Source organism: Aplidium turbinatum, chromosome 8 (assembly GCF_918807975.1).
Source record: "Aplidium turbinatum chromosome 8, kaAplTurb1.1, whole genome shotgun sequence".
Taxonomy (NCBI): domain Eukaryota; kingdom Metazoa; phylum Chordata; class Ascidiacea; order Aplousobranchia; family Polyclinidae; genus Aplidium; species Aplidium turbinatum.
The window spans coordinates 8,325,988-8,352,390 of record NC_137479.1 but is presented as its reverse complement, the minus strand read 5'-3'; the positions used below and the strand labels follow the sequence as shown (position 1 = coordinate 8,352,390).

The 26,403-nt window shown below is 38.3% G+C and overlaps 2 protein-coding genes and 1 long non-coding RNA gene across 3 annotated transcripts; 1 reads left to right on the top strand and 2 right to left on the bottom strand.

Annotated features, from left to right (window-relative positions):
* Positions 1-5,307: 5,307 nt before the first annotated feature.
* LOC145776021 (uncharacterized) lies at positions 5,308-9,117 on the bottom strand. The gene has a single exon (XM_082587430.1). The coding sequence runs from the start codon at positions 9,115-9,117 to the stop codon at positions 5,308-5,310; it is 3,810 nt and encodes a 1,269-aa protein (XP_082443556.1).
* A 5,130-nt stretch (positions 9,118-14,247) lies between these two features.
* On the top strand, positions 14,248-17,981 carry LOC145775489 (dnaJ homolog subfamily B member 4-like). The gene is made up of 4 exons (XM_082586785.1): positions 14,248-16,259; positions 16,670-16,798; positions 16,950-17,102; positions 17,357-17,981. The coding sequence occupies exons 1-4, from the start codon at positions 15,756-15,758 to the stop codon at positions 17,582-17,584; spliced, it is 1,014 nt and encodes a 337-aa protein (XP_082442911.1). The 5' UTR covers positions 14,248-15,755; the 3' UTR covers positions 17,585-17,981.
* A 2,688-nt stretch (positions 17,982-20,669) lies between these two features.
* LOC145775207 (uncharacterized) lies at positions 20,670-22,174 on the bottom strand. The gene is made up of 3 exons (XR_014290135.1): positions 22,126-22,174; positions 21,749-21,918; positions 20,670-20,825 (listed from the first exon to the last, which is right to left on the bottom strand). It is a non-coding gene; the product is annotated as an uncharacterized LOC145775207 (long non-coding RNA).
* Positions 22,175-26,403: the final 4,229 nt, after the last annotated feature.

Sequence of the window (26,403 nt, the reverse complement as noted above, 5' to 3'; positions counted from 1 at the left end):
TTTTCTTGCCCCAAATTTTAATCCTGATTATGTTGGTACCGGATAATTGTGAAGTTCACAATAAACCTTTTGTCACAGCCAGTTATAAAATGCAGGAAAATTTCGGGTTTATTCAATAGCTTGATTGACAATTTACTATTAGCGTGCGGTTTCATTTTGTGTTAACGCGATGGCGTTAAAATTCCAGGCAGCAAAATCCGTCTTTTTACATTGATTCAACGTCGATTTTGCTGTCTGGTTAGGGAGTCGGTCTCTGAAGCAATATGAGTCATTCTTTGCTGGCAGACAATAATTAGGAAGGTAATTCGTTATTTGCGCAAATTGCTTTGTAGTGCAAAAAGTGCATGTAATATGGTTTGCACAGAAACGGAAAAAAAAACTGATGAAATTCTGTGTTCAATGCAAGAAGACTTTCAAAATGAAATGTCAACTGAAAAATTTGACCAAGAAATGGCGAAAATAGGTCTAAAACCGAGTCTTTATCACCTTTTCTACCTAAAATACACAATCACAAATATATTTTGCGAAATAAATTGATTGAAGTGATATATAAGGCTTTTGACCAACAGCATACTTTTTCCCGGTGTTATTTGATTTTAGCTGACGAAGTAATTAGCAATAAGAGAGACGTAGACCTGATGGTCTCGGCCAGTAACTCTTGCCGCCAAAAGGAAGCAGTGATAGATACGGTTAAATAACTCCTCTTTGGTCAAGATGTTTTGTGAACGGAACTTTCTACCAGGTTTTAGAATTTGTAGTAACATAGCACATTTTTGAGTCATCACAACTACAGACATATTAGCCTACACTACAGTCAGTCGGTCGATCACTACGGACATTTTGAGTCAGTCGCTAGGATACGTTTATAAAGGCCTGGTCAGTGGTGTGGTGGTATGGTCAGTGGTTGGGTCAGTAGTTGTAAAAAATGGAGTGCACAGAACGAGAGACCGTGAATCAGACAAGTCCGTCCTCAAGGAAATGACAGACCTCTGGAAGGTCCCAACACCTGCCGAGGGCAACATCTCTGGTGAGTTTACCCCAGAAGAATTTGCCTCCGCCCTCCAGCACCTAAAGCCAGGCAAATCCCCGGGCCTTGACCACCTATGCCTGAAACTAATACTCCAAGCTGCCCCCTCCATGAGGTCCAGGTTAAAAGACTTCCATTCCTGCTGCTTGCGTCACCTGCGCATTCCAAGAATCTGGAGAAGAGCCCTAGTGGTTGCAGTCCCAAAGCCGAAGAAGCCCCCAGGGGATCCGAAGAGCTACCGCCCCATCTCTCTGCTTTGTATCTCCTTCAAGATACTCGAGAGACTTATCTACGCCCGTGTCGAACCGATAATAGACCCTCAGCTCCCTTGGAAACAAGCCGGCTTTCGCCAGGGAAGATCAACCGTAGACCAGGTTACTCTGATGACCCAAGACATCGAGGACAGCTTCTCGGCAAAAAAGAAGGCTGGCGCCGTGTTTGTCGATCTCACGGCTGCCTACGACACTGTATGGCACAGCGGCGTTACCTGCAAACTACTCCGTCTCCTTCCTGACAGGCACATGGTCCATATGATTATGGAACTTGTGCAAAACCGCAGCTTTACCCTTTCCACCGGTAGCGGCCGACGAAGTAGACTACGTCGATTCAGGAACGGCGTCCCACAGGACTCTGTCCTGGCTCCCCTCCTCTTTTACACTTACATCTATGACCTGCCTGACACCATCTCCAGGAAGTATGCGTACGCAGACGATCTGGCTCTCCCGCATCCAGCCGAAGATTGGCAGTCCATGGAGAGGAACCTAAGCCAGGACATGTCAACTATATCAACATATCTCCAGAAATGGAAGCTACAGCTCAGCAAGGCAAAGACAGTGTCGGCGGCCTTCCATCTAAACAACAAGGAAGCAAAACGTGAGATCAACATTACCACCGATGACGAACACCTCCCCTACTGCGCCGAACCCACCTACCTCGGCGTAGCCCTGGACAGGTCACTCACGTACCGACGACACCTGGAGTCACTGCGCAAAAAACTATCTGCGCGCGTTGCACTTTTGAGGCGGCTGGCGGGTTCCGGCTGGGGAGCTGATGCGAAAACCCTTCGCACAGCTACCTTGGCCCTCGTCCATTCTACCGCCGAGTACTGCGCACCAGTGTGGTGCCGCAGCTCTCACACCCGCCACATTGACACCGCCATCAATGACGCACTACGCACTGTGACTGGATTCCTGCGTCCCACTCCAACGGACTGCCTTCCCATCCTTGCAGGCATCCAACCTGCTGAGCTTCGCCGTAAAGGAGCCATGATTTCCCTTGCTCGTCGCGCGCTGGACCCCGGCCACCTCCTCCACAGTACACTCCAGCGCCTACCTGGAGGACAGCAGCGACTGAAATCAAGACGCCCATTTGTGCCGCCGCACGACAGCTTCTGAACAACGTTGAAGATCTTGGAATAAGTGCGGCACACTGGACGAACTACACATGGAACATGGAGTGGCAAAACAACACCTCCCGACTCCGTGATTTCCTACCTGACGTCGATCCCCACCCTCCGGGAATGTCCCTCGCAAGACTTGCGTGGGTCCGGCTTAACCGCCTACGAACCGGCGTCGGTCGCTTTCGTTCAGACATGTGCAGATGGGGCCTGGCTCCCTCACCGGGATGCGAGTGTGGCACCACAGACCAGACAGTAGATCATGTCGTCCATGACTGCCCAACCCATCAACCACCACATGGAACGCTTGGACTGAAGGCCCTGGATGACGAGACTTCGAGTGGCTGATGACATCATGCCCAAACATATAGTTCGGAAGAACAGCTCATACGACGAAGAAGAAGTGGTGTGAAAAGCTTCTTGTGGCCTATTCAGGTTAAAAATTACGATTTGAAATGCGTCTCTAATTTTTAATACCTTCTGTGAATAAAAAAAAAAGAGGTTATCTGACGTGTTACACAGCAGCGCTGTATTCGTAAAAAAAGCACAGGGTATACTGTCAGATTTGCGAAAATGATATAATATTATAATACACAATTTGCAAAATACTAATCTTTATTCTACCATAACATGAATTATCAACATCAAAATTGGATGAGAGGTACAAAATTGTTTATTTTTGGAAATCCAGAGGGTATACTATAGTTGGTCGAAAAAGCAGAGAGTAGCCTATACTGCGTATACCGCCGCATACCCTCGAATACAGCACTGGTTACACTCCAAGGAGGTTACAATAAACTTTGCAATGAAACCCAGGATATGTTATGATATTTTTTAACGTGGCGCCACAACAATTGGGTAGCCTTCATTGCCCTGCAGGGTGTCTGTAGTTATTATTTTGTTTGATGAAATTATTCTCCGAGAGGAGTTGGGAGCTCCACTTTCCCGCTAGTAAAAGATTGACGATGCTGCTTTGACCGTGTTGTTCAAAGTCTCTACAAGTCGGCCTATACGACACACGTTAGCCCCGATAGCTCAGTTAGTTAGTGCGTGGCTTCGAGAAAGAAGCTTCAAGATCAGGTGGCGCTGGCTCGAATCTCGGGGTGTGCGCTTGAGCAACGCATTCTGAGGACTACTTTCCATTCAGCGGCACCTAATGGATGGTTTAATTTCTCGGCAACAACACTTCAACAATCAATCAATCAATCAATGTTTTATTTGTCAGTAACAGGAACATAGGTACATGTTTGAAATATGCAATATACACAGTACAAAAGTTACACAAGTTCCCATACCGACAGGGAGACAACGAGACGACCATACGGTCTACTAGTCAATTGCCACCCTACGGAAATTACGATTTTGCCATTTAAAATAAGCTTACAAGAGAAAAATAATAATTGAAACGTTCCCGCGCTTCAACAACAGCATACGCACAAAAAAAAACATATTGATGATAACGTAGGCCAAAACACAAAATTCCATGAAGCAAGCAGAGAATAATAAAGTTTCCGAAGCAACTGACAAGTTGGTTTCCATAACATATCACTTACGATGCACTGTAGCTTTGTAAAATTAACGTTTTGATCTCTTTTTTGAAACAATGAAATGATAAGTTTTTTAGCCTACTTGGAACCTCTGACCAGAGCATTGGTCCCAATACCTGCATGGACTTCTTGCCAAATTCTGTGTTTGATCTGTTTATAAAATAATTGTTGCCTGTTTGATATCTTGTGTTATGCTGATGAATAGATGAAGCATTTGTAAATAAATCACAATACGTAGACGGATACTCATTCATATGAACTTTGTACATATGTTTTTTTATTTCAATGTTAAAACAATGAAAACTATTAATACTACAAAAAGTGCTCAATGCCAAGCAAAAAGGCAAAGCAGAGCGAATTAAATCAAATGTAGTTATTACTATCTGAAGCCTTTACAAATTGTTTCACCTAAGACCTTCTGATGATCCGTTAGGTGAAACAATTTGTAAAGGCTTCAGATAGTAATAACTATGTTTTTTTATTTCAATGTTATGTATGTCTTTTAGTTTCAAGATGTTCATTTTGAAAAATAAAAAATTAGTGTGAGCATAGTAATTTTGTTTCGTAATTATTCTTATAACCTTTTTTTGTAATTATATTAATGGATCCAGTGCACTGTCACAGGCCTTTCCCCAGCTTGAAATACAATATTGCAAATGACAGTAAATCAAAGCGTGATACACATTGTAACGCCCGCTTTGTTTATTTGGTTGCGACGTTACAGTGACGAATTTTATTTATTGTTGACCTTTGCTCTATTGAACTGCCTGGTCAGTTTCTTCTGTCTAGATTGCTTCCAACAACACGACACATGAATTTGAATTGGTTTTCACGTGTTCTTTTAATGTGCATTTTTAGACAATCTCATAAACAGGTAACTTTGAGAATTAGTTTTACTTTCTGACCGCCTTGAGAATAGCAAATTTAAGAATGACACAACTCAATCCACAATTTACGAAATTCCCTTTCTCTAAAGATTGACAAATGTTGAAACACAAACACGTCATAAAGGTTGTAGAAATCAATGAAAACTGACGTTCTATCATCGAGAAATAAATGGTTGGTTCAACGAAAATGAATGCAGGTGCAAACACAGGTGCAACCGAGACCAAATATAGATAAACAAGTTACGTAATCGCTTGCACACAAAATGTAACGGAATTTATTTGAAGTAAAATTAATAATTATTCTTTAGAAAACGTCTTGCAATGCACAAATGAATGCAGAGGACTTAACTTAAGCAAATTGGCAGTAACATTCCCTCCCCTTTAAGGCCTCGTACATTTGTTCAAATACACAGGTATAAACCAACATGAGAAAACAAAATCAGCACAAATTTACATTGGTTTTGCAGGAACGATCAAGCATAACTTTTGAATTGGTCTGACAATCAAGGACTGTTTAGTTTGAACGCTAACGCTACGGACAATGCCATTTTTGTCGGGAAACGTTTGAATTACGCGACCCATGAGCCAATTGTTTCGGGGTGTGTTATCTGCGATTAAAACTATGTCCCCCACAGTCAGATTAGGAGATTTTTTGGTCCACTTTTGTTTTTGCTGGAGCAAAGGTAAGTACTCTTTTACCCACCGTGTCCAAAAGATGTCGGCCATGTATTGGACTTGTCTCCAGCGTTTTCGAGAGTAAAGCTCTTTTTTGTTTGTGAATGAGCCTGGAGGAAGGTTTATTTGCTGTTTTAGAAGAAGCAAATGGTTCGGTGTGAGAGCCTCCATGTCATTAGGATCGTCTGACGATTTTGTAAGTGGGCGACTGTTAATAATGTTTTCTACTTCATACATGAAGGTAGTCAGCGTTTCATCTGTTAAAGTTTGGCCTTTACAGATAGCTGATAAGATTTTCCTAATGGATCTGATTTGTCTTTCCCACACACCTCCATGATGGGATGCACTTGGAGAGTTAAAGATCCACTTGATGCTTTTTTGTGTTAAAGCATCTTCGATTTGACTGTTGTTCCATGATTTGATGGCTACTCGGTCATTGTTTATCCATTTTAAAATGCGAAAGCCACCCTTGGCCAGTAGCTCACGAAGTTCCCTTACCAATTGAACTGCTTCTGAAACATTTGCTGTTGAAGCCAAGCAATCGTCTACGTAGAAAGACTCTTTTACTGTATCTACAGTAGTTGCACTGAAAAGAGATGAGTTGTCCTCAGCTGTGCGTTTTAAAGCAAAGTTTGCACAACTTGGGGAGCAGACAGTGCCAAATACATACACGTTCATTCGGTATTCTTGTAGGGGCGCTTCTAGATTCCCATCTTTCCACCATAAGAATCGGAATTGATCACGGTCTTGTTGAGGAACCTTTACTTGGTGAAACATAGACTGTATGTCTCCTTGAATGGCAATTGTTTCACGGCGGAAACGAAAAAGAACGCCGACCAGGTTATTTGTGATGTCTGGTCCTTGTAATAGAGTATCATTGAGACAGATACCTTTGTATTTGGCAGAGCAATCAAATACTACTCTGAGTTTCTCAGGTTTTTCTGGATGATATACACCATGATGTGGAATATACCACGTTTTTCCATGTATTCCAGGGACATCAGTAACGTTTTCGGCGTATTGATTCATGATCATGTCATCAACAGACCTTTTATAGTCCATGTAGAAATTAGCGTCCCTTTCAAACTTTCGTTTCAAGCAATTAATTCTTTGGAGAGCTTGAGATTTGTTAAAGGGTAATTTTAGGTCCGGATTTCGAACGGGCAAGTCGATTTGGTAGTGCGAGTCTTCCAAAAGTTTGATACTAGAGTTAACAGATTTCATGAATTGAGCTTGTTGAACAGATAATTCGGGTTTACAGTTAACAATTGAGTCAACAGCGTCAAAGCACATGTCGCACATTGGATGGGTAGAAGTTTTGGTAAAGAAAGCTTTAGTTTTACTTTGATCCTGTTTGCTGTTAGGACAATTCACTAGCCAGCCAACGGCCGTTTTGATGGCATAATAGCCACCTTTTGCTTGTATTACTTCTTGTGGTTGGAGAACGTACGGATTGTCATTGCCGATAAGGAGTCCTACCTCTGCGTCAACATCGGGAATCGAGATGTTTACAAATTCTGGAAAGTGTTTAGTGTCTTCTAGGGTAGGAATATCTGTATTTGAAACAGGAATTTGAAAGGTGGAGTAAAGAGAGCTTAGAGAAATGTATTTGTTTTCGTCAAAATCTGACATTTCGACATTTGTGACCACCTTTACCTTGTTACGTTTGCCAGTGTTGTTTAGCGTGATGGTACAAATATTAGTTTCTTGACAGTCGGCAATTTGCAACTTTTCTATCAAATCATTCGTTATGAAAGATGTTGTACTTCCACTGTCCAAAAATGCTTGTGTAGTGATAGTTTGATTACTTCCTTGCAGGCGAACCTTTACTGGGATTATGGGAAGCAGACTGCGAGAATTTGTTCGTGTGTTGACAAGCCCATTGCGTATTGCTTGTGTAGGTTGATTGATATTAATTTTTTCAGTAGTTGTGTCTTTAGGTGTGATATTTGTGGTGATTTGTGTTGCATCTGGGGGATGCAAGAGAGTAGTGTGGCGTTCAGTGCATCCTGGTTTTATGCAAGGGTCCTTCCTTTTACATTGATATGCCCAGTGACCAGCATTTAAACAGCACTTGCAGAGTTTGTTGTCGATTACAAATTTAAGCCTTTGGTCAATATTCATCATTCGAAATTGTTTGCATTGATTGAGAAAATGTTTATCTCTGCACAGATGACATGACCTTTCATGGTTCGACGATTTTATTTGCGTTGCAAAGGTTACGCTGCTCCTACGTTTGGAGTTGGAATCATCGAATTGTTTTTTAGTAGATTTTAGAATATCGCATGCCAAGTTGGTCGTTTCTCTCGTTTTGCGCGAGACGTATCGTGAGAGATCTGAAAGGCTTATTTCTTGATTTCTTTCATGCAAAATTACGTCAACTTCGCGTAACCAGCCAGAATACCAGCCACTTGGCAAGCGTCTTATTATTTTTGTTATGGTATCCATGTTGTCCATTTTCTGTAAGTAATTCATGCCAGACAAAGTACATATGCAGGAAGTAAGTTCCGAAGAGAACTTGATTAGAGAATCCTTGTTAGAATTTTGAAGAGATGGCCCGTTTATGACGGAATCAACACATGCGCGAGCTATTTGAAATTTTTGACCGAAGGTTTGTTGTAGCAAAGCTCTTGCTTTTGTGTAACCTTCGTGGGGAAGCATGTATTGACACCCTTTTACCAAAGTGTGCGCAGAGCCTTTGGTGTATTGCAACAGATAAAAAAGTTTACGTTTAGGCTCTGTGAAATTACAATCAATTAACGTATCAAATGCGTCTATAAAACCACAGTATTCAGCAGAATTTCCATCAAAGATTGGGGGTTCTACAGACAACAGTGGGGACGGGTTGATAGTAATATTTGGAATTTGTTTCGAGTTTACTGATTGATTATTGTTTATTTGATTTAGTACAGGGGTCTGGGCATACGACGTACTCGGCTCATGTCTCACAAACGATTTATTTGTTACTGTTTGTGAAGGATTAATTTTGTTTGAAACGACAATAGGTTTGTAGATGTCAGACCTGCTGGTTTCTACGTCACTCAACGTTAAATTGGATAACATAGGAGACACAGCATTATTGTTTACATTAGTTGCTAAATTCGATTGAAATTGTCCGTTTATATCAACATTGTCTTTAGATATTTTATAGCGCTCACCAGCATCTTCTTCTTCCGAAAGTTGGGCAATTGTCTCTTGGAGCTCTGCCTTTAGTTTAGCTTCCTGGATTTGTTGCAGGAATTTTCTTTCTTGTTCTTCACGTAGCTGACTTTGTTTTAGGACCATTGTTTCAAATTCTGCCCTTGCTTTCGCTTGCTCTTGTTCCAACTCGCATAGTTTTTTTTGTGATTCCAGTCGAGCTAATATTACCGCCTTCTTAACTTTAGCGCTCATTGTTGAGGAGCGGCTTTTGCTAGAATCTTTGCTGGCGCTGTCGCTTGGGTGCAGACTGCCATTTGTTGCTTGTTGGAGCCTTTTGGATTGTGATCTTGTTGTCACCTTTGATGTTGGGGGCTCTGGATTTGATGATTCTTCAGTATTTAATTTATCTGCCACGTCTTTCTCCTTTACAGAATTTGTTGCCATTTTCTTGACATTCAACTTCGCTCACTGTCAACAACGACGATTTTCTTGATTTGATTTGTCTAAAAACTGAATGTAACGCCCGCTTTGTTTATTTGGTTGCGACGTTACAGTGACGAATTTTATTTATTGTTGACCTTTGCTCTATTGAACTGCCTGGTCAGTTTCTTCTGTCTAGATTGCTTCCAACAACACGACACATGAATTTGAATTGGTTTTCACGTGTTCTTTTAATGTGCATTTTTAGACAATCTCATAAACAGGTAACTTTGAGAATTAGTTTTACTTTCTGACCGCCTTGAGAATAGCAAATTTAAGAATGACACAACTCAATCCACAATTTACGAAATTCCCTTTCTCTAAAGATTGACAAATGTTGAAACACAACACGTCATAAAGGTTGTAGAAATCAATGAAAACTGACGTTCTATCATCGAGAAATAAATGGTTGGTTCAACGAAAATGAATGCAGGTGCAAACACAGGTGCAACCGAGACCAAATATAGATAAACAAGTTACGTAATCGCTTGCACACAAAATGTAACGGAATTTATTTGAAGTAAAATTAATAATTATTCTTTAGAAAACGTCTTGCAATGCACAAATGAATGCAGAGGACTTAACTTAAGCAAATTGGCAGTAACACACATCTTTTAAAGTGTCTGTGTTGACATAATTTCTGAGTTTAAGCAACGCCCATGAACCTTTTGCTACTTTTCCGCAAATTTTATCTATGTGATATTTCCATGTTAATTTGTTATCTATGTAAACGCCAAGGTATTTTATTTGATCTTTTTGTTGAATGCTTGTGTTACCAATGTTAATGTTAAAATTTTTTATGTGTTTTTTATTTGTTATTAGCATGTATTTAGTTTTTGAGAAATTTAATGATAATCTATTAAGCTTCAACCAGTTGTAAACTTTTTGCATTTCGGCATTCACATTGTTCTGCAAATTTATTTCACATTTGTCGCTCATCGTAAGATTGGTGTCGTCAGCAAATAGTTTAACATTCATGTTTGTTGAATTTGGTAAGTCATTTATATAGAGTAGGAAAAGAAGGGGTCCCAATGTCGATCCTTGGGGCACACCGCAGGTAACCTGTCTTGAGTTTGAAGAGATTCCATTGACGACCGTGTGCTGTAGACGATTGCTGATATAGCTTTTTAACAATTGTAATGGAAGGCGCCGAAAACCGTATGTTTGCAGTTTCTGTATGAGAATAGTCTGATCAACTGTGTCGAAGGCTTTAGCTAAATCAAGAAATACAGAGCAAGTTGTATCTTTATTATCTAGGTTAGTTAAGATGTTATTACAAACGTTTGACACAGCTAACGAAGTGGAATATTGTGGTCTAAATCCATACTGATGTGGTGTGATCAGGTCTTTTTTTGTTAGATAATTGTACATTTGTTCATACAGGCATTTTTCGAATATTTTGGTGAAGGGGGACAATAGTGATATGGGCCTATAGTTGGAACAATTTTTCCTGGAGCCACTTTTGAAGATTGGGGTAACTTGAGCGACCTTTAGTACATCAGGATATACACCTTTATCGATACACTCATTGAATAAGTTGGTGAGGAAAGGGGCGATTATTGGTGAGGATAGTTTGACAAATCTCATAGGTATTCCATCATGTCCTGTACTTTTAGAGACAGAAAGATTATTAAGATGTTTTAATACTTCTTCTTGATTGACAGGTTTTAGAAAAAAGGAGAATGGGACACTTTGCAATTTCAATAATGAGCCAGGAGACGGTAGAGGGATTTTAGATGCCATAGAATGACCAATTTCTGTGAAATAATCATTAAAACAGTTACTTATTTGTGCAGGGTCAGATATTTTTTCATTGTCAGTGCTAATTATTTCTTCTGGTATGTGAGCTGTGTGCTTATGTTTGTACTTGATGATGTCATTTATGGTTTTCCATATTTTTCCAGTGTTGTGCTTGCTTTGCGTAATAAGAAAACTGTAATGCATTTGTTTTGCTTGCTCTTTGGTATGAGTAAGTACATTTCTGTACTTTTTGTATGTTGCTTGTGCAGAAGTGTTTGTTGGGTCTTTTAATTTTAAGTGATATAGTCTGTTTTTAGTTTTGATGGAGTTCAAAATTCCTTTTGTTAGCCATGGTTTGGTCTTGAGTTTTCTTTCTCTTCGAGACAACAATCGTAAAGGTGCATGCTTGTTTAAAGTGTCATTAAAAGTGTCGATGAAATGATTAAATTTGCTATGAACTGAATCATTTTTTTCTGTGTATTGGTTGGTCAAGCTATTTTCCAGATCACAAACGAATTCATCAGCAACAAAGTTTTTCATGTTCCTTACTTTTTGTGTATATTTTTCTTGTTTTGGTTTTACAGAGTTTATCACAACTACAATAGGAAAGTGGTCAGAAACATCGTGAATAAGAACATGGCATTGAATTTTATTTGATTGGTCGTTGCTGTATACATGATCGATTAAAGTTGAACTTGTGGAAGTTACACGGGTTGGGGATTGTACTAATTGATTGCAGCCTAAAGAGAGAAACGCATCACAGTAATTTTTTACAGCAGAATTTTTTGTCTTTGCTAACATATCAATATTAAAATCACCACAAATGTAATATTGTTTTTTGAAATTATTTAACGAATCAATGCACTCACAGAATTTGGTTTGAAACTCAATTAACTTATTTTTGGGATGCCTGTATACTACACCAACTGTGCACTGTCTATTGTTTGATAAAGTAATATCCACCCAGAGATCTTCACATTCCTGTAAGTTTAGACTTAAATTATTAATTTGATTATACTTTATTGAACTGCTTACGTATAGCCCGACACCACCTGCTTGTATTTTAGCATCAGTTTGTTTGTTATTAAAGTGGACAAAATTATAGCCTTGCAAGCTAACAAAATGCAATCGATTTTCATTCAGCCAGGTTTCTGACACAGCAATAAGGTCCGGTGCTTCTTGCATTTCGACAAGCAGTAATTCTAATTTTTCAAAGTTGCCAACTAGGCTTCTCATGTTTACATGTAAAATCGATAGCTGGTTCCTATTAATATTGTTAGTTAAAGAGAAGAAGTTTTTTGAATAAAAATTTTTACAATCCGCAGACATTGCCACAAACAAAGTATGACCAACAGATGAATACAAAACCAATAACGCAAGACACGAAAGATTACAAAATGACTTTGCAACAAAACAGATTAAAAGCAAAATCACCAACACCTGCATTTATAACTTGTAGTCAGGATAATCAAAGAATTCACTTATGTGTGACGAAATAGGACGGTGACCAACAAGCACCGAAAAAGAACAAATAACAAGTCTGGTTTAAGTGGTGTAAGAAACACTTTAGAAAATAAACAAAACACTATTATTGCGTTATGAAATATTTAATTTAGCAAGGATTTTGGAAATTGACTAAGTAATAATTTTAATTTGAAACTAAATTAAATTACGGTACTTTAGTTGATGAGAGGTAACTCAGGGCAAAATTCCGTCAAGCAGTGATATAGAATCAAATGAATTGTGTTAAAATGACCTGATTAAAATATGCAGCTTAAAAAGAGAATTAAGACTGGCGAGGATAATGGATATACTAACGTACACGTAGCCTAAGTTAGTCGGTTTATGATATCGATCAATGTCGGAATACGAATTGTAAAATACAGTACGAGAAAAAAAAATACGAGTTCGGAAGGTGAAGATTTCAAAAATATTATTATTACGTCACAAAGGATGAAACTTAGGGGAAAAATATTAGTCAGTCTTGACCTAGCTGAATCTGATTACTGTACTTCAAAATTGTGTAGAACTACAAATTAATAGAATAACAAACTAAAATTAAACCAAAAATGTAGTGGTAGCGTACAATAAACTGTCCAGATTTGATCTTTTTTTCTTCTGAAATTTGATTTGTTTCCAATAGATTAACCTCTTTGGTGTTGATGGTTGAGCTTGTGCTGAAATTGGTCTTGGTTGGGTTGAAGGTTATTAGTAACGGTTGGGTGAAAAATAATGGCTGAGTTTAGAAAATGTAAGAAAGTCAAAAATGAGTCCTTTTAACTTACTTTGTCTTCTAAACTTGAGGATTTTACTGGCAGCTGTGATTATCTTCGTAAATGCAAAAAAACAAACAATGACTGCTGACTTCTTAGCTAGCCTAACTGAAGGTCTTTTCAAGTTTAATTATCTCTGCAACTTCCTGGTTGATTTTGATAGTTTTGGTGTTGATATGACTACAATCAAATTTTCTTCTTGGTTTTTCTAGAATTAGCTTTTCTCCAGGCCTTAATTATTTTTATGAGTCCATTTTTTGATTTGGGCCTGGAGAGAGAAATTTTTGCTGCTTGCTTTGAAAAGCGCGGGAACTTTTTTGATCGGAAACTCCACTCTATCTATCTCGGTAACCGGCCCTGCGTCAAAACCCTTTGCAAGTATGCGAAAAAATAACCTATCAAGGCTTTGTCAGTCCGAGAAGAAAGATTCAAAACCAACTCGCATTAAGCTCTTAAGAAGTCCTACAAAGAAGTTTTCCCAATCCGAGTATAAAGATTTTATTTTATACTTTATTTTAGACTTTATTTATTTTGAACTTTTGGGTATTGCCATCTTTTCCTTTTGTTGATGTCAAATCTGTGTGTTTACTTTGCTGGCCTCAATATTTTTGCGCCAACAATAAAAATAAATTGAATTCCCACAATCGATTAGTCCCTCATTAAAAAAAAGAAATTTGTCTAACATTACCTCGGTTTGTTGACAAAATCACGCAACGAAGCGGAACTTTCTACAACATTCGATGAAATTACGTCATGTCAATTCTCGAAAGTTCCCGCGAGAAATTTCTCAACTGTTCTAAGCTGATATAAATACAGACCCTGCGGGTCTACTGTTTAGTTCTGTGTTAGTAATCTTACGGTTACGCTAGACTGCTGTAAACTTATCAGGTTAGTAAGGCGTAAAGCATCGTAAAAGAAATTGAGAACAAATTGGCATAGGGCTATTATTTTAGCCTAGGTTTTACGTATGCAAACGTAGTTTCACTAAATTATGTGTAATTTATGGGACAATTTTTACACAACTGGAGCAGCAAGGTGTGTTAACTAGGGAATTGTAAAAATATAATAGGCTAGTCTGCAATGATTGCATTTTTAAAAGCATATTGTAATCTGAATTGCAAGCAGACCACATTGCAATAGTTGATATTTAATCTGGCTGTCAGTCTTGTAAAGTTTTAGACTAAATGAACAAGTTGTGTCACCTTCAGCTTTTGTGTAACTAGATATGCATCAGATTTTGTTTTAAGTGGCCTATGCATTGATAATAATAGTTTTGTTTATATAGCCTAGTGCTTTATCCATTGTAGATACGGTAGGTTATGTAATGTATTGCTTTCAGCACTTTACAAAGCAGATACGGTAGGCTAGTGTTATAAAGGTGCAGAAGATTAGATTTACTCTGAATCTAAAATCTTTGTCTGGCTCGCACTCACAAGGTATGAGTTCGATACCACCAGTGGTGATTTTTTTTAAAACTAAGTTCTAACCCGAACTCCTGAAGTAACTCAATCGTTAGGCTACACATTTTTATGGCCGTATTTAGTGGGTGCAACCTAGTTCGTACCTTGAACCATTCGTACAGTCAGTTCGTACCCTGAAAAGATCGAGAAAATTTTTTTTATGGCAGTCGTAACACCTTAACAAAATTTTTATGAATTTAAAACAAAGAGAAAAAAAGGCTAGTGAGTTTTTTTCTTTAACAATTAAAATGAGTAAAAAAAAATTCTAAATTTATAAAAAATTTTAGGTGTTACGACTGCTATATTATTTTAAACTGATTGTCCTGCTTTGCTATCATACACGCTATAACATCCGCATTTTGTCGCTTCTACTTTTTTCTATACCTCTGTTATGTTTTTCATATACTGTTTTTTTGTTGTGATGGTCAGAACTAAAAACAAACTAAACTGAACGACCACAAAAATGCGTAGCCTAAGCCCTAATGATTGAGTCACTTCGGGTTAGAATTGAGTTTAAAATAAAATCACCTTCCGGTGGAATAGAACTCATGTCCTTGCGAGTATGAGCTAGACAAAAATCGCACTCGCCTCTGATTCACTTGGCAAACACAGTTGAATTTAGAAGTTATATACGCACTTTTTTCCAGCAACAGCGCGCATGCGCAGTAAAGATTAAAAGAAAAGGCATGGAACAGCTGTATTGGCTGTATTTACGGCGCCGTAAATGCAGCCACTTCCATTTAAAAAGTCTTTGGTATGACTAATGGAATATCGAATTCATGCCTGCTGATTCAGAGGCGAACACTCTCATTACTGTAGCCGGTTTATTGAAACAGTTTTATTGCAATTGTAGGGACTGGGACCCGTGATGAATTTCCATTATTTTTAACTTTCTACAACATCCCAGTGTGACCTAAATTCTAGCTTAGTAGCTCAATTAAGTATATACCTATGGTAATCTTGACAAAACTCTCAAACTTTTTGAAATTTTTAGATGTCATTTCCACTACATTAAGCAAACCTAATTTTTATAACTTTCAATTATTTTACTTTACAGACACATACGAAATAAAGTGTATTTCTTCGCTAGATTGTCATTGTATTGAAACCGAAATCAAAAACACTGAAAATGGTGGAAAAGGATTATTATAAAGCTCTTGGTTTAACCAAGACTGCATCAAGCAGTGACATCAAAAAGGCCTATCGCAAGTTGGCGATGAAGTATCATCCAGACAAAAATAAAAGTCCTGGAGCTGAAGAAAAGTTTAAAGAAGTTGCTGAAGCGTATGAAGTATTGAGCGATCCTAAAAAGAAGGAAATATATGACACTCAAGGACAAGCTGGTTTTAACAACAGTGCCGGTAGTCCTGGTGGTGAAAGGTTTTCCTATACTTTTCATGGTGATCCGAGGGCTACGTTTTCTTCATTTTTTGGAACTTCTAATCCCTTTAGTTTTTTTGGTGGAGGAAGTACAGGAGCTAATCAAAATGAAGAAATGATGTTTACGGATTCAACAAACACTTTTTCAAGTCCATTCAGCAATATGTTTGGTCCTCAGAACAGTCAGCATATTAATATCAACAATTTCAAACAGCAACCACAACAAGACCCACCAATTTTACACGATTTAAAAGTATGTTTCTTTGCGTTTTCAGTATTAATTTGGCTATACAACAGGCTTAATAAGCCACTGTCTTGTTTCTTGTGATATCTAAGAGTGGTGGACAAATCTTTTAGACTGCAGAATAAAAACTTTTCCAATTTTAAACAGGCCTGTTTAGTATTAAAATTGGTAGATTTTTTGTATAGCCTACTCTGCTTGCTGTAGCCTCTTTTTCTGTTTATTAGTTGTTATCAAGGTTTGTAGTTGTGTGAAATGTGTTTGTGCTTTAAGTGAAATGTGCCAGATATCATCCTTGTGGGCTATAGTTTACTCACCTATCACTGTTATACCTCATTTTTTGTTTGATTAAATTTGTTCTCCAGGATTTAAGTTATGGAATTATAAGGAATAAATTGTTTAATTATTTAATATCATTTCAGGTTTCACTGGAAGATATTAATTTAGGCTGCACGAAAAAAATGAAACTTACAAGAAAGAGAATGCGGCCTGATGGACACCCAGTTAATGAAGATCGTATACTGGAAATTGCCATTAAGAAAGGATGGAAGGTAGTGTATAGTGACTTGGCTTGCAATAATACTATTTAGTTGTTGGATGTGAGTATGGTTGTAATGTAATTGAGTTGTAAGAATGTTGAAAATTAAGAGTTTAATGAGGTTTTACTGAAGCAAGACTGCAAAATTTACTCTGTTTTAATAGGAAGGAACAAGAATTACATTTCCCCAGGAGGGTGATCAACATGTTGGTAGGCTTCCTTCTGATGTTGTTTTTGTGGTGAAAGATCAGCCTCATAAGAGGTTCAAGAGAGACGGAAGCAACATTATTTGTAAACAAACAGTTTCTTTGAAAGAAGTAAGTAGTGTCTGTTTTTTATTAAAGATGTGTTTCAAAATATGGTTTGCTGACTTTATGCATAGTGAAAGTGGTCAATGCTTAAAATCTTAACTTTAAGTTTTTTTTTGAACATAAAGAACTATCGTCTTCCAAGTTCGGTGTCTTAACGATTGCTTGAGAGTAAATTCTAAAATTGACTCACTAAACAATAATTAGATAGTTTACAATTTTGGTTGGTGATTATATAATTCTAACGTCTTTGTTTCAATCAGGCCTTAACTGGATTCACTGCTGTGGTGCCAAACTTGGAAGGACGAAACATACCTGTTCCTTGCACGGAGGTCATAAAGCCAGGCACTCAAAAGCGCATCAGAGGTGAAGGACTGCCACTGTCAAAGCAGCCTAACCGAAAAGGAGACTTAATCATCCAGTTTGATGTAAATTTCCCGGACGTGCTGACACAACAACAGAAGATAGCATTAAGAGAAGTTCTATCCTGATATTCTTAGTTCAATGCAAGATATGAAACTTGGAAAACAAGGAAACTTGATATTTTGCATGAATCTTGTCCAGATCGTCCATTCGATGAGCGGTAATGATGTAATTCTCCGAGAGACTCAAGTACAGCTATAGATTCAGACATAGACTATGCAGTTTTTCCCTTTCTAGAATTTTCTGCATTTGTGCTCTTTGAACTCCAGAGATCATTTATTTAGGTGATCATGGGACGTTGTGTGGTGTCAAAGGTGCATGTGACAATTGTGACATGCAGATGTGTTTGTCATACTTTTACTCATTCTGTTACAAATTTTATTTATTTTCCTTCATTGTGAAGTATTTGGAATATTTGATGCGCTACTTTGCATTCGATAATAAATGTTTTACGTAAACACATGATTTTGCTGCTTCTAATGTTTGTGTGCTAGTCGCTTACTTGCCAAAGTGTATTTTATTAGAATTCGATAGTATAAGATCGATCTTTGTTGTACACCACCAAACAGTATTAACTGGTTCCTGTAAGTAGCCTATGTGCAGTGGATTCCAACTGAGGCAAAGCTTAAGCATTTTTTTTTTCAAATTTGCGAGTTTATCTAGCTCACAAGGTACCTGCAGCTAATAAGGCCCACCCCCGGGATCTCCGTTGTTACAAATTGTTTTAACAAAAGTGGAAGCTCTGATTGCTCCTATGGTGAATTGAGACTGACTGGTGAAGTTTCACAGATTGGCAACAAGACCAACAATCGGAAACTTCACTCTGCCAATCTCGGTAATCGGGCCTGCGTCAGTGATTCAAAGCCTCTACAAGTATGCGAAACTGCCAGGATTAAGCTCTGCAAGAAGCTTTCCCAGTCCGAGGATAAAGATTCAATCAATACAATACTGAAGACAAGATAAAAATGCGTGGTAAAAAAGTTGGGCCTGGACTTCAGCCGCCAGCTTTGTGATCCTGGGCTTTGTCCCTTTGTGGTAGGCTACTGAGGGCAATTCTTGCGTCGCTTTCTACATCCAGGCGATTGCGCTTCATTCCCAAGACAGTTGAAAAACCTTGTTCACAACGTTATGTTGTTGAAAAAGATGTCAGGATATTTAATTCCCGTGTCGCTAATGTTGGTGCGTACTGGAGTCTGCTAAGTCAGCTATATCCTCCAACGCCGCTGTCAACTCAAGTCCATTGCCTTCGAGGTACATGTCAAGCGTCTGAAACTGTGCCTCTTCCAATTCGCTTGTTCCACAATTTAACCTTTGTGATAAATGCTGCTACGGTTACTTTGGTGTCGATCACAATTAGCCTACATTCTTGTCTTGAATTAAAAGATTGCCTTTGTTCAATTCATCAAAGATATCAGCCAGATAGAAATCCACTGTTGGTAAGAAAAGAAGGCTATTCAGCCAAGTCGGACTTCTTTTCTATTAAAAAAACATGGACAGCCTCACGAAGTTCAACCAGGTGGGTTATCCCTTTGCCACGAGACAGCCATCGTACTCCTGTGTGATACAGTAATGCTTCGTATCTTTCTTCCATCTTCTTGCACAGTTCCTTGAAAAGACGGCTGTTCAATTCCTTCGCTTTTATAAAGTTCACAACCTTCACTGCTTCTAAATCGGGTCTCGGTACCCCCAAAAAACAAGCAAATTACCCCCGGTGGTAATTTACCCCCAGGTTAGGAACCACTGGTTTAACCGAATCTTGGTAAATTAGCCCTATATGGACAAATTTATCGTTTAGTTGAAAAAAAAATTTTTTTTCTATTTTTTGAAAACATTTTAGTCCAGTCAAAACATGTTGTATTTTAAAAGATTTTTTTTCGAGTACTTTAATTTTTTTTTTTCAAACGTAGCAAATCTGTTACGTCAGGCACATTCGCACTACCTACAGAATTTTGAAACGTAGCAGATCTGTAACGTCAGGCGCTCTAGCAACAAAAGCACACAATAAACAGTAACAAGCAACTAGTTTATTTTCACTCAAACAGCACAAAATTGTTCATTTTTTGTGGAATTTTAAAACAGTGTTGCGTTTTGTCTATGCAAAGGTGTTCTTCACACTTCTAACAAAAGTATAGGCAGCTTGTCCAGCCAGACATTTTGCATAATCCCCTTTCTTTGTAAATATATATGCAAACTTCTTAGCTGTTTTTCCGAGACGTTTGGAAGGGTCTAACTCAGTGGTTCTTAACCTATGGGTAATTACCCACATGTGGGTAATTTCAGGATAGCAGGTGGGTAATCAGCTGAACCAGAATATTTAGAATTATAGATGTAACAAACAATGCCACAGCTGTAAGTGGTAAAGTTGCTTTATTACTTATACTTTTTTTTGATGTTTTGAGTCCGTTCAAAACAACCAAACAAGCACAGTGATATTTTATCATTTTCAGAATTGTTTCGTCATAGTGATTTATTTTTCGCATTATTTTTGTTGCCGGTTTTATGTATTTCATATTTGTGACATAATAAGTAAGATTTTTCTTGTATAGCCTAATCAGTTCAGTTACAGTTGTTTTATGAGCAAGCTTGATGGCTGCGTTGCTGTTTGAAGTAGTATAGCTAAGTGTACATTTAGAGTTAGTGTTGAGACGAGCGAGCTATAGGCTATACTTTTGAAGATGAAAGCTTGGGAAAATTCTGGGGAATGATGGGGAAAGCATATCCAAAAGTTGTGCAAAACCATTAACATTGTTGACTATGTTCCTTTCTACTTATCTCTGTGAATCAGCATTTTCAAGTGATGTTGCTTTGAAGTCAAAATTACGAAACAAGCTGTTAGATCTGAAGTCAGACTTGCTTTGTGCAGTATCCAAAATCGCACCCAATATTGCATCGATTGTACACAAAAAAAGCGCAAATGTCTCACTGAAACTATTGATGCCGTTCTTTACGTTATATAAATGTTGTTTTTGTTGAATAACGCTGTTTTATATTTTTAATATGGTAAACTAGTTAAAATTAGATTTTGGGTAATGGGACTTTGATCTGGACAGAAATGGGTAATAAGGGAAAAAAGGTTAAGAACCCCTGGTCTAACTGGACCAAATACAAATAGGACTGCTCCACAATAGCTTCATCATATAACAGTTTGAAGTAATTGGCTGGTGATGAAATGTGGGTCAGCTTGTTCACGTACAGTGTTCATCGAAGGGGTGTTTCTCATGGAAGGACTTTTTCTTACACAGCTCCAAATTGAACAGGGTGGTTTGGTTGTCCTTGTTGGTGGATTGATGGATTCCATTATGCCTTCATCTAAAAATAACAAGTTGTAAAAGAGTAAGGAAAAATACTACAAAGCTGCAGTATAAAAGTAAATGACAAGAATCACTATTGTTTTCCATTTATGAATTTGACATACATATGCAATTATGCATTGTACAAACATTACCTATTGTGGGACTGAGAAATAAGTGAGACATTCTCAAACAAATACAAAACTCAATGTGGCTCAAGAGAGCATGGTGGAGAGTCCTTTTTACCATCAGAGTATATATCGAACACATCAGTTTGATAGTAGAGAGGTATGATTTATATTTTTAGTTGTCGTCGCTGTGTGGGCCTCTGGTTATCATTATAACATGCAGTGCCGGTCTTTGGGGTGTGCAAACCGTGCGATCGCACAGGGCCCGCAAATTAGGGGGCCCGCAATTTACTCAGAAAATGCAGTAATTTTTGTCATTTCCAATGGAAAAATTTCAATTCAATTCGAAAAATGCCAAAGAAAACATGATCTTGTCCTTTTGCTATGTCACCGGACAGCACCATTTTACAATAATATTCATACCTAAATTTTTGTTGAACATGCTTTCAGAATGCACCAAATTCAAAGTAGTTTTTCAAAATTTTCTGAGGAGGCCCCCAGACCCCCGCCACTGAGTGTCGCCTTCGGCGAACAAGCCTTCAGGTTTCATCCGCCGGCCGTCAAACCTTCCTCCCCTTTCAAAATACCTAGCTACGCTACTGAATTGGATCATTGTCATAGGGGCCAGCAAAGCATATTCCGCACAGGGCCCGAAATACCCTAAGACCGGCACTGTAACATGGAATGGATTTTTTTGCAGTACATGTAAGTTTCTTTTGTAACAAAGTCCACTACAGCTGAGTTAATGCTTGGTTATATGGAAGGCCAGCAATTATACGTGTTCACTGATAGTGTTTATTTGTATAAAACTTACCTGAATCACTAAAGCTGTCATCTGGCACATCAACAAAGGTAGAAGGGTCCACTACTGGAACATTCTCAGTGTCAGACTCCAAAATATCAAAACATTCATCTTCTCTTTTTCCACCAACTGGTCTTGTATACCGATTTTTTCCATAAAAAGATCATGCGTTCATTTTGCACCTATGAAAATAAAACTCTATTGATTACAAATCTAACAAAACAAAAGTTTTGAGATCAAAAAAACAGTTGCATGATGGACGAAGTCAACAGATTTGTTACGTTTGAGCTTAGGATGACTGTAGCATATATAAACATCATTTATGAAATATTTTGTTATCAACTACTCCAACAGTCTTATTTTCAAATAAAACAAAAAATCCAACGCACCTGGGTGTTCTGAAAATCCAAAACTTTACGAGAGAACATCTAGGCTAAGCTGCTGCTACTATGAACCTGACTCAAAAAACTTTGTGTTCGAAAAAATCAGTGAAGCGAGACCGCAGTGTTTCCAAAATGAAATAGCACTATTAGTCTGGGAGCCTACGACAGAAGATTTCACCCCATAAGGTACAAAAGGTTTGACCCCTTGAAGTTACTGGGGTCAACCATGTCACTCACAAAAAGTATGGAAGATTGACCGCACCGGGTGGATCTGGACCCTAGAGCCCCCTAAAAAGCCCAAAAAGGGGGTTAATTTCACCCCATAAGGTACATGGACCAAACTTGGTGAAAACGAAGTTCTATGTCAAGACATCACAAAAATATCAAATCTAACAGTATTTTCGGGTGGAAAGGTGATGTAAGACCCCCCTAAAAGTGACCCCCCAGGGGGTTAATTTCACCCCATAAGGTACATGGACCAAACTTGGTCAAAACGAAGTCTTATGTCAGGACATCACAAAAATATCAAATCTAACAATATTTTCGGGTGGAAAGGTGATGTAAGATGACTTCAAAGTGACTTCCCTCAATGTGACCCCCTCAGAAGGTGTATTTCACCCCATAAAGTACATGGACCAAACTTGGTCAAAATGAAGTCTTATGTCAGGACATCACAAAAATATCAAATCTAATAATAGTTTTGTTAGGAAAGATGATGTAAAGACTCCCCCAAAGTGACCCCCAGGGGATTAATTGCACCCCATAAGGTAGGCTACATGGACTAAAGTAGGTTAAATCGAAGTCTTATTTCACGGCATAACAAAAATATCAAATCTAACAATATTTTCGGGTGGAAAGGTGATGTAAGATGCCTTCAAAGTGACTTCCCTTAATGTGACCCCTTCGCAAGGTTTATTTCACCCCATAAAGGGCGAAGGCAGCTTTTAGCCAATTATGGCAGCTTTTTACCCATTAGGCAGCTTTTAGCCAACTCGGACAAGACAAAGAAATTAGTGAAGACACTATCATCGCAATAGAGAACTTTGTGTGTAACATGTGCAAAAACAAGAAAATTAATTATGTCAACGAAGTCCGTTTACAAATGGTTTTAGACAGCTACAAACCCAAAAAAGAAAATGAAAGGATATCATGCATACCAGAAGCTACTGTAGATAGTATAGTACTCTACCACTTTGTTCACGAGTACTTCTCCAGAAGACAAGGCGCACACATCTCATCACAAGACGGTGGTTATCTTCAACTAGAAGTGAACAAGCAGCAACATCGCTGCTAGAGTATGGCTGGAAAGAAGAAGGAGGTTGTTATAAAGTGGTGTGGTTTGAAGGTAAAGCTTCACCTTCATCTTTAGATGTATCTGCGTGGAATCTGATCTCATCCAGAAAAGTCAAGAAGAAGGTAAACAGCATTGGATTTCGCTTGGGTTACCCTTTATAAATATAAAACTTTCTCCTGGTCTATCCGTCATTTACTTTCTTACTGTAAACATTAGCCAATAACTGGCTGTATAGTTTCGTTTTAGGAACCTGTAACCAATAATTTCTGCAATCTTGAGAAAAATGCCTGGGTGCACTAAATAACTAATAAATGTTGAACTTTTGCAGTTAATAGTAAGTTGCAATGTTGCATTGTTCGAAGAAAAATAGACGTCTGTAAAAGATAATAAAATTATTATTGTATGTTACGCATACCTGTAGTGGCAGTGGCGTATTTAGAAAGTTTGTTAGGAGGGGGGCCAAGACATTGTGTCAGTCAGCCGCATAGCGGCTGGAGGCCAATAGGGGTAGTCTCAACGGAAGTACATGGAAAACTCAAATTTGGTGAAAATGGTTGTTAATTGTTTCAAAATTTTTCTACTTGGGTAAAAATTAGACTTGTTTGATCCTTTAAATAGGTGGAGTAGGCTATACCAAAATGTCATATCATGCGTCAGAATGGGGGGAGAGGGTTAGCTGAAGCCATCAGATAGGAGGGGAGGGGGTCCAAAATCAAGAGCGAATCCGCAGAAGTAAGTTACTGTTCCAATCAATGAACCAACAAAAGATATCAAACACTTCAGAACATAAACAATAAGTTAGGCCTTCCGACCTCGAACACCTTTTGAACATTCTCGGCGATTCGCAATGACAATTTACAGTTTAATGCGATGGCTGCGCTTGGCAAATATATCAATGACTGCATCATACTCGAGTATAATATCCTTGTTTAAATACATCTGAGCTAGTAGACCATCCAAACGTGGCTCGGTCATGGTCGTGCGTTAATAATTTTGCAGGTACTTTAGTGAACTGAAACATCGCTCATTGGAGGCAGTTGTAACTGGAAGCGTAGCAAAGATTCGAAGTAATTTATGGATAATTGCCGAGTTATTCAACAGCTTGACACGCATCCACAAGAGTCGCATGCCTTTTATCCACAGAAATTGCAAGCCGATTCGCTCTTCGTAATTTAATAGTAGCTGCAAAGCAATTGCTTGGTTCAACATCCAGCATTTCATGGTAGGCATGGTAGAAGTCGAAAATCTCGTCGATCGGGCAGTCCTCATCTTCATGAATCAATGAAGGCAGATATATCATGTGCTGACTTTAAAAGCTAGCGAGCAGTGCTCATTGAATCTCTCGTGAATTTATGCCATGCAATTGTGAAGAAAAGGAAGAAAAACTGTTTGTTTGAAATAGATCTCAGCAGTTTCAGCTGGAATGTTAGGTTAATGTTGTTGTCTAGATGCTCTCCGCGGCATTCGGATTTCTTCGCCAAAAACTGAGCAAGTCTTGCCAAAAAGTTGGTGAAAAAGCCTATTATCGCCCCTTAGGTCTTGTGACACAGTTGCGCAGGATGAATCATTCAAGCAATTATGTCTTGCGCTACAACTTTTTTTTTGCAAAATTTATGATTTTTTTTTACCTGATCATTAGGGGGAGGCCATCGCCCCTTATCCTCCCCTCTAAATACGCTACTGTTAGTGCATAATAGCAAATGTTTCGTACAGTCTTTATTTCTCTGTATATAACAGGAGAATTGTATGAATCTGAAGAATAAGACGAAGAAAGTGAAAGCGACAGCAGTGACAGTGAAGAATAAAGAAACGACTATTTACATTTACACAAACAATCTCTGTTTATGAATGAACAGTTACAACAACTGATTGGAGACATGAAGCAAATGGCATTAAACAAAAATTTACTACATTGGGTTTATTGGGTTATTTATTGTAGCAGCTGGAAAATGTTCATTACTGCCTGAATTAACGTTCCAAATGATTCATTTCGAAACGTTTTGATTTGGATAGTCAGTTGTTCGATTAAGTCAACATTTAGTGGTCGTATCAAGATCTTGGATCAATTTTCTGGCTACTGTAGCCTATATGCTTGTTATGTACTTTCTGTTTTTGGTGTTACAAAGCCATGTATTGTCATGTCCTGTTGCCTTTTTTCGATTGGCTAAATATGATTTATACAAAAACTTATTGTAAAGTAGGCTATAGTTCCATTTCATGCATCATGGGACAGCTTGTGAATGTATTTCACCAAAACCTACATAAAAATATTTTTAAATTTAATCCATTCGTACTGTCCTGGCATAGCACTTCCGTTACACCAAGGTTGGTTCGAGTAAGGGATGAAGTAAATTAAACCAGAAGGAGATTCACTTTTGGGTAGGTCTATCACCTTCCCAACTGAGAGTATTGTTAGATTTGATATTTTGTGGTGTCCTATAAGACTTCGTTTTGACCACGTTTGGTCCATGTACTCTATGGTAAAATAAACCCTCTGGGGGGTCTCTTTGATGACATCTTACATCACCTTTCCACCCGAAAATATTGTTAGATTTGATATTTTTGTTATGCCGTGAAATAAGACTTCGATTTAACCTACTTTAGTCCATGTAGCCTACCTTATGGGGTGCAATTAATCCCCTGGGGGGTCACTTTGGGGGAGTCTTACATCATCTTTCCTAACAAAACTATTGTTAGATTTGATATTTTTGTGATGTCCTGACATAAGACTTCGTTTTGACCAAGTTTGGTCCATGTACTTTATGGGGTGAAATACACCTTCTGAGGGGGTCACATTGAGGGAAGTCACTTTGAAGTCATCTTACATCACCTTTCCACCCGAAAATATTGTTAGATTTGATATTTTTGTGATGTCCTGACATAAGACTTCGTTTTGACCAAGTTTGGTCCATGTACTTTATGGGGTGAAATAAACCTTCCGAGGGGGTCACATTAAGGGAAGTCACTTTGAAGGCATCTTACATCACCTT

Bases quoted from the DNA above. Each gene is read 5' to 3' on its own strand.
- LOC145775489 (XM_082586785.1), top strand. From the start codon at position 15,756: ATGGTGGAAAAGGATTATTATAAAGCTCTTGGTTTAACCAAGACTGCA. The intron at 16,260-16,669 runs GTATGTTTCTTT...ATATCATTTCAG, and splicing joins CAATTTTACACGATTTAAAA to GTTTCACTGGAAGATATTAA. The intron at 16,799-16,949 runs GTAGTGTATAGT...CTGTTTTAATAG, and splicing joins CCATTAAGAAAGGATGGAAG to GAAGGAACAAGAATTACATT.
- LOC145776021 (XM_082587430.1), bottom strand. From the start codon at position 9,117: ATGGCAACAAATTCTGTAAAGGAGAAAGACGTGGCAGATAAATTAAAT.